Source organism: Sinocyclocheilus rhinocerous, unplaced genomic scaffold, assembly GCF_001515625.1.
Source record: "Sinocyclocheilus rhinocerous isolate Xijiao unplaced genomic scaffold, SAMN03320098_v1.1 scaffold1048, whole genome shotgun sequence".
NCBI lineage: Eukaryota > Metazoa > Chordata > Actinopteri > Cypriniformes > Cyprinidae > Sinocyclocheilus > Sinocyclocheilus rhinocerous.
In genome coordinates this window covers 28,061-36,387 of record NW_015649578.1, presented here as the reverse complement: position 1 = coordinate 36,387, position 8,327 = coordinate 28,061, and the positions used below count along the sequence as shown (strand labels likewise).

Genomic DNA, 8,327 nt, shown 5'->3' with positions numbered 1-8,327 from the left:
CTCCTCGAATAATAGCCTCTATTTTGAATCTTAACCTCTTAAGATTTCAATTTAAAACAGATATGTGTTTGTAAGTTTTCTAAGTTAACTTTGAGTAAATGTGTTTAGACTGAGCCTGTGACGGACTGCTCCTCCCGAGGTCTCGTCTACCATGTGATGTTTACCAGAAATAAAACAATCAATGATACGTTCTGGAGATACTGTCAGAAAATAACTAGTTGTCGACTAAATTGTGTTTTTCAACAGGCAATACAGATTTTTTTTTTGAAAATCTGGATATTGCAACAATGAATATAATTTCTCCTAGTTATGCCTAAATACCATTTCATCTATTTTTGAGTCATTGTGATTCTGATTTGAACGTGAATTGTTCAACTGAATCAGTTCTTTTGTGTTCAAACTGGTTCATAACCGGAGTGTGTTTCCCAAAAGCATCGTTAGCCAACTATGGCTGCTAGTTTCCAACAGTTCAATGTTTCGGAGTTTCCTGAAACCATACTGTAGTTCCAACGAATATTCGCAAACAGCAATGCAGATTTGTGTGGTTGGAACGACAGCCCTCGACCTGTGGTTCAAATAAAGCAAAACAGGGAACAAAAATTGTCAAAATAGTCCTCATGTTCGTTACGGCGGTATTTCTGAGAAAGTGGAGTAAACTGCTGACTGAATGAACCGCATGCATATCCTAGAGGAATAAAGTGTACACCAATTACATACTGCATGTAAACTTGATTTAAAAATGAATGCCTTTCAGTTGTTTTTGTGTAAATTAACTATAAAAAGTTGCGATCTTGAATCGATTATTTAGCAGAAGTTATTACTTGCGCATGACGTCATTAACAACAGTCCAATATTGTTGAACCAACATGGTTCAAATGACAGAGGTGCGAACATGTTACTACTGTTTTAGGAAACAGCTAGTTGAAACTAGCTAGTTAATTTCTCCAACAATGCATCATACTTCGTTAGTCAATCAGTGAATTCCATTGTTTTATGGGAAACACACCCCTGAATAGTTAATTTGGTCTTGTCTGAATCAAATGAGAATCAATTTTTCAGTAATCACAAATTACTTGGAAATGTTATGGAAAAGTGATAGAAATTCATTGACAAAATGAAATTTCTAGAAAGCAGGGCTTAGGCAATGCTGATATTAATACCTATAATCCAATGTAATGACAAATTAAAAAATGTTATATTGTAAATTTCTGAAATTTACTCCACTCAAAAATAAAAAGTTGACAACAGAAACAGCTTATTATCCTTCAAGTTAACTTTTCTGTTGATCGGCTGAGCGGTTATAGTTACCGACTTGTGTCAAATATCTCAAAATGGTCAAATATTGGCCTATATATCGGTCTATAACTATCCTAAAGCTGACGTCACACTGCTGTCAGACATGTCGACACTGACTCTTGACGAATCTCTGCAAACTCACATTTACCAACACATATCAATTGTAAACCCATATAGAGCTCAATAAGAAAATATGTCTGTCTGTACTATATGTATGACGTTTGGATTTTCATAATTAGATGTGTGGAAGCAGTAATAAAACACAATCATTTCTTTTGAGATGTAACTGCTTATAGAGTATACCTAAATGTTGTTTTAAGAGCATTGTTTTATTTTGAGTTATTGTTTTGTTCGAAGCTTGTGCAAATGTTGCATCGGTAGAACATTGTTGTGTGATATTCGACCCGATCTCATGAGAACTCTTTTACAAGCTGCCGATTTACTATGAAGTTGCACAATGTGATTCGTATGTCGCAAACGTGCAATTTTTAGAAAACAAAAATGTAGGCGTGCAGGTCTACCCTAAACCTAAGCATCAGTGGGACGTCAGCAAATTATACAAAATCGTAGCATTGAGATTGTACAAATTCATACGAATTAGCCAACATTTCGCCAAAACGTAACATTATGAAATGTCATGAGATTGAGTTGGTGATATTATGTTTATGTGAAGGTTTTATATGTGATCGACCCTTAATTTCTCTTCGCTTTTCCCTCTTCCTCCCTTTTGCTTGTTTTAATGTGGCTGACCTATGCAATCTGACTGTAGTGCTCATGTTACACTTAGATATGCACCTAGCGGTGTGGCTAAGTAGTCTGACGTCTATCTTGTGTTGTAGTGTGTATTAGAGCGCATGTCAGGAGAAAATAATGACGACAACAAAAAAAAGTCTTATCTATACTGGAATGCCATGGTGTTATCCTTTTTTCCTTCTGTTGCCCTATCCTTTATGCAACAATAAATAAATTCTGAAAAGAAGGATGTTAAATAAAAGCGTCAATGGGAACAGATAGTTGTGTCCTAGTCTGTGTTCATGGATATCAGACATGCCACATTCAAATGCTGTGACTAAACGTCATATTGCATTGTTTTTTTTGCTTTCACACACCTTTAGAGAAGATATTTGCTTAACCTTTTCTTTTCTTGGCCAAATCTAAATGTTATGTCACATGATATGTGACTAAACACTACTTGGGTCACACTGAAAACCCTAATAAGTTGACAACTCAAATTATGACTATATCATCAACAATAAGTAACCAATATCATCTGATCAGATGTTTTCTTGCATGTATTGCTTTAAGGAGTGTGTTTTAGAAAGACAAAGTTAAAGCAGCCAGAGAAAAGCTAATGTTTAAGAAATCAAGGCCCAACTAAAGCAAACACTGATCTCTATCACGGTGACATCAACCTTTACTAAACTTTTACTTTTCAGTAAACCATTAACATCTTAACCTCTGTTAAGTCTCAACATGAACTTTTGTATGAAATAAAGTCAAACTGGTAAGTGCAGATGCCGAGATCTTGAGAGACAGACAAAATGAAGAGAGACCTGCCTTTTGTAATTATCTACCAATCAGTGCATCAGTTCTCTTGTTGCCAGGTAGAACTGCTCGCATGGCCAGTCACATTAAATAAAGACCAGAGTGAGCTGTTTTAATGAATTAGGATTTTGAGTTGACAACACTTGAAATCTTAAGTTTACTTTTTTTGTAGGTAAACAAGTTACACAAACTTAGGTTTTTGATTTATGGGCCCGAAACATAATGTCTAGTCAAGATTACTTCAATATTTAAGTAAAGACAACATTTGGGTGTACAGTGCAGTCCTGTTGTGCAAATGTAAACTTTCTAACTTTAAGGATGAATATGCCCATGTTGTGATTAAAATGAACTTTTATAGTAACACGCACTGTCCTTATTAATTATTATAACTTTCTGTTCAATGAGGGATTGACAGTTAGCTTACATGAGCATGCCAGTTAAATGTTAATTTTGATATTTTTCATTTTTGAAACATTGCTTTTATTAAAATATGAGGCTACTGAATTTTAAATTCCCTACAAATGAAAATCCTGTCATCATTTACTCCCCCTCATGCCATTCCAAACATGTATGGCTTTATTTCTATGAAAAACAAGATATTTTGAAGAATGTTTGGTGACCCTTGACTTCCATTGTATGGACACAAATAACACTGAGACTTTTCTCAGAATGTCTTTTCATGTTCCACAGAAGAAAGTGAGTGATGCACATGAGGGTGAATAAATGATGAAAGAAATTTCATTTTTCCCTTTAAGGCCACATCTTAAGAGTTTTGCGCTGCATCGTATGTTCACACTTTTCGAATCGATTCAATATCTGCACAGGTGTTTAAGCTTTAGGTTTAGTGGCATTTCTCATATAGGGTTAGGTTAGGTTAGGTTAGGGTTATGCTATACTTTGCATCCTGCCTCATGACTGCTATTGTGTAAATATTTGCAAACAAAAGCACATTTTACACAGATAATCTAATCTCACATTTTACACAGATTAGCACTGATGTTTTAACTAAATCTTAGTGCTCTGCTGTATTAATCCTGAATTTAATGCCAACCATTTCCTTCATCATGAAGGTAAGACTTACATCACGTCTCTGCTCTGATCTGATCTCAGTTCAGTCTGTGTTTTCTGTAACCTCCTTGTTTCCATGGCTCTCCATGCTTATTAAGGTCATTTGTCTATTGCTAGATACATCAAAAACTAAATGGAAGTATATACAGTATATATATATATATATATATATATATATATATGAACATTAGGCTTCTGACATTTCTCAGAAATGTGTTTGGTTTATTGAAAGGCTAATAGTGACAGTTTGTGGAAACAAGGTTTGTGTTTGTCAGTGGTAACTGTCAAGACATTGACTGTTTGTGGTATTAGTGCTGTGTTTCTGTGGATTATACTGTAGAATGTGCTTTATTTGTGCTGTATTGCTTTATTGTGTAGTCATCTTGTGTAATGGAGTGTGATAGAGGGCTCCTAATCATTTGTCTTTTCCCCATTTTATTCACTTGTTTACAATCCTGTCATTTACTCACTCTTATATTGTTCCAAACCTGTATGACTTTCTATGGAATGTTCTGAGAAATGTTTTTTTTTTCATTCAGTGGAAGTCAGTTGTCACAAACTCTATAGTTACTAAGTTTCTTCAAAATGTCTTTTGTCTTCCACCAAAGAAAGTCATACAGGTTTGAAACGACATGAAGGTTAGTAGATGATGATGGACTCATTTTTGGGTGTACTATCCTTTTTAAATCATCTTGAACATACAGATCCTCATTTTAAGGGCTAGTTCACCCAAAAAATTAAGGTTACACTTTATTTCGATAGTCAACTTTAGACATTAAACTAACTTTAAAGGGTTAGTTCACCCAAAAATGAAAATTCTGTCATTAATTACTCACCCTCATGTCGTTCTAAACCCGTAAGACCTCCGTTCATCTTCGGAACACAAATTAAGATATTTTTGATGAATTCTGAGAGCTCTCTGTCCCTCCCATAGACAGCAATGTAATTACCACGATCAAGGTCCAGAAACGTAGCGAGGAGATTGGTAAAATAATCCATGTGACATCAGGGGTTCAACCGTAATTATACGAAGCTACGAGAATACTTTTTGTATGCAAAGAAAACAAAAATAACGACTTTATTCAACAATTCGTCTCCTCCGCGTCACCGTAGCGCCATTTTGGAGAATATCAGCTGGATGTAAACAGCGTATGCTATTCTGTGTCAGCTGCGTCACATGGATACGTCTTCTACGTTGTTTACGCTTTGATTTGAACGAAAACAATGTATCCGCGTGACGCAGCTGTATCCATGTTGGATGTCCAGATTTTCAGGGAATAATGACTTAAATTTGGCTTAAACAGTCAAACAGCGTCCACAGCGACTGTATAGCTTCAGTAAACCTTCTTCCCTCTTGAAGCTTAAATGCTCCAGTTTGCATTTATAATAATTTTTACAGAAAAAAAAAACATACTCAAATTCAATTCATAATGAATTCATAATGCCTCCTTTTGTGTTCAGTAGGACTAAGAAAGTCATACGGGTTTGGAACGACGTGAGGATAAATGACAGAATATTGATTTGTGGGTGAACCGTCCTGTAGAGGAGGCACAGTAATGTTGCAACAACTGTCCGGATACAGGCTGCACCTATAGATGATTCCAGCTATTCCAACCTTTTGTTTTATTCATTCCGTGTATTTATAGAAGGTCCCAATTTTTAAGTTTTGAAAACTTTTTGGTCATAATCATTGATTGTTCAAAATGATCCTCCTGCTATACTGTAGCGTATTGGTGAAAATGTCACTAACTATCAATTTCCTTTCTACGGTTTTCTGTTTTGCAGAAGCCAGAGGCAAGAGTGATGGATATGGATCGCTTTTGGAGGGAGGTGACCTCGAGAACCCTGTGGAGGAGGGCTGTCTTCATTCCAGCGATGAAGACGATGGAGAACAAGAAGGGGGGAGGTCACAGGTGAGCGGCGAAGAAACGCCAAGTCTGGACTGCAGTGGCTCCAGACCGTTACTTCAAGACTCGGATGACGATGACGACCAAAGTCAAGCGTCTGCCAGAAACCACCAGATGTCTTCCCAATCCGAGGAACCAGTTGAAAACCAGTCCTCTTTGGTTTCTCAGAGCCACTCGCCACAGCTGGTGTCACAAGCCCAACATTCAGGCGCAGATCCAAGCGTCGACGTCTTCTCCAAAGCTCCGTTTCGAATCGGAGAAGACGTAGACGGCGATGGGGACGTGTTCGCCAATGCGCCGTTTCCTCGCCTTCCAGCTCAGCCTCGACAGCCTGATATTTTCCTCCAGGCGCCCTTTGGTATGAAGAAGGAAGCTTCTGGAAAGGTTTACAGCAATCCGGCGGCCCAGCCGAGATTTTCTTCCCTTGACCAGAGCATCCTCGGCCAAGTGACCCCTCTGGCCTTTCGCCCCCAGGCACTTTCTAAGTATTCCAGACACTACGAAGGACCTGTGAACACAGACCCTGAACACAGACCGAGCGCTGTGACTTCTGATGGGACTTCCTCTGACCCCTTCGTCTCGGCGCCCTTCCACCTTAAAGGCCGTCAAGATAAACGCTGAGAGAACAGCATCTGTGAAACCGCACCGTACTACTTTTGCCCCCTAAAAGATTCAAGCTTAACATAATGAAATGCTGTATACTGAGTGTAATTTATTAAAGAATGAAGCACATTTATGGCCTCTGGCTGTCTATCTCTGGGTCAGCGTTTGATTGTGTGACATCTTTTGCTACCTCAGATCATGCTTCATTTCTGTCCTGTGTTTGTACCACGTCCACAGAAAACTGATTCAGCGTGTTGGATCGTTTTCTATTATGAGCATGAGCTTCAAGAATTATTTCCACTATTATGAAATGTTTGTATTATTCTCCCATCCTTTTACTGATGGTACTTCTACTATCATGGTATACCAGGCAGTTTTGTATAGCTCAGATCTGGCAGTCACACATCTTAAATAAAAAACAAGGGAAACATTCTGTCCAACTGTTGATAATAAAATATATGTAATAAGTTTGATTTTCTCTCAAAACACACTGGGCTATGAAAATACCTTGACATTTTAAATTAATTATTTACCTTCATGAAGAAATGTCCAGGTCACATTTCACCCCAAATGTAAAAGAAAACCGGTTTTAAGCACAATGAAGATTTTTTTTTTTTAAATTGTAACTTTTTCATGACAATTTCCTTCCAAATTCTTATTACTATAATATGGAATAAAAATACAGTAATATTTTTTTTTCACTTTTATAATTTTTATATTCAAATCAGCATACATTCAGTACAAGAAAACTACTATCATGTATACTTTACAAATTTACTTTATATTTTAAAATAATACAGTTATTTTTTATACAATAATGAGATTTTGCATTCTTGTTACTGCACACATGCTAAATTTTCATTAGAAATAGTGTTAAAAATAAGTAACGAACCCGCACACTATCAAACTTGCTAATTCTTAAACTTTATCACACGCATTTATTTGTTTGAGTTATGCAAAACACTCACTGGTGTAGAATCTGTATCTAACAATAAATTAAACTTATTCAAAAGGTGTCATTGTGTTGACTTAATGCAGCAAATCAGCATATTAGAATGATTTCTGAAAGATCATGTGACCGTCAAGAAATTCCGCTTTTCATCAAATTAATAAATTGCATTTTAAACTATAGTCAAATAGAAAAAAAAAAGTTATTTTAAATTATTAATATTTCACAATGTTTACTGTATTTTTTGATGAGCATAAGAGACATCTTTCCAAAAAAAAATTTAAAGAAACTTTTTACAGGTAGTGTATATATTACATACAATTATTATTACATTGTGTAATTATAAGATAATAACTACTATAATAGTGTGTGCGGGCCTTGGAGTATTTTGATGATAAATACGCTTATAAAATACAATGACATTTGCTCTGTCCAGTTCTGTGTTTGTAAAGGGATGGGTAGAAGAAATTAACCAAAGAAAATAAATAAACCCTGCCATCTGGCGGTCTAAATGGGCGGAAGAATAGCTAATACGCGTTTCTTATGAGTGGTTCTTCCTGCAGGGGGCGCTGGCTTGTCTTTCCCTATCAGCGCTGAGAAAAGTAAATGCTCCACGTCACATCACCTATATTTTGATTAGTAAATAATGATAAAAATGATTAACACATACCTGACCACTTAAAAACGACGTCTAGACCCCATCCTCAGCTTTTATGGTACTAGCAACCACGAGCCCACGTGGTCAGAAGAACTGTACACTGTCCAGTTTATATTTCTGAAAACTGTACATACATGCAATTATATATTGAAATATTACGAGCCGGGAGTCACCATGATGGCACTGTTTATGATCAATAGGTATGTATTCATTGCATTGAAAGTACACTCTAAAAAATGCTGGGTTGTTTCACCCCAACTTTGGGTCAAATATGGACTAACCCAACTTTTGGGTTAAAAAT

At 36.4% G+C, this 8,327-nt stretch overlaps 1 protein-coding gene and 1 pseudogene across 1 annotated transcript in view; both read left to right on the top strand.

The window, feature by feature from the left end:
• Positions 1-6,982, top strand: part of LOC107710782 (AP2-associated protein kinase 1-like) — a 32,914-nt gene extending 25,932 nt beyond the window's left edge. The window contains exon 18 of the mRNA XM_016515629.1: positions 5,695-6,982. Within this exon, the coding sequence (XP_016371115.1) occupies positions 5,695-6,437 (743 nt within the window). The 3' untranslated portion in view covers positions 6,438-6,982. The remainder of the gene's footprint in view (positions 1-5,694) is intronic.
• Positions 6,983-8,203: 1,221 nt separating this feature from the next.
• LOC107710765 (ATP-dependent RNA helicase DDX51-like) overlaps positions 8,204-8,327 on the top strand; it is a 7,915-nt pseudogene continuing 7,791 nt past the window's right edge.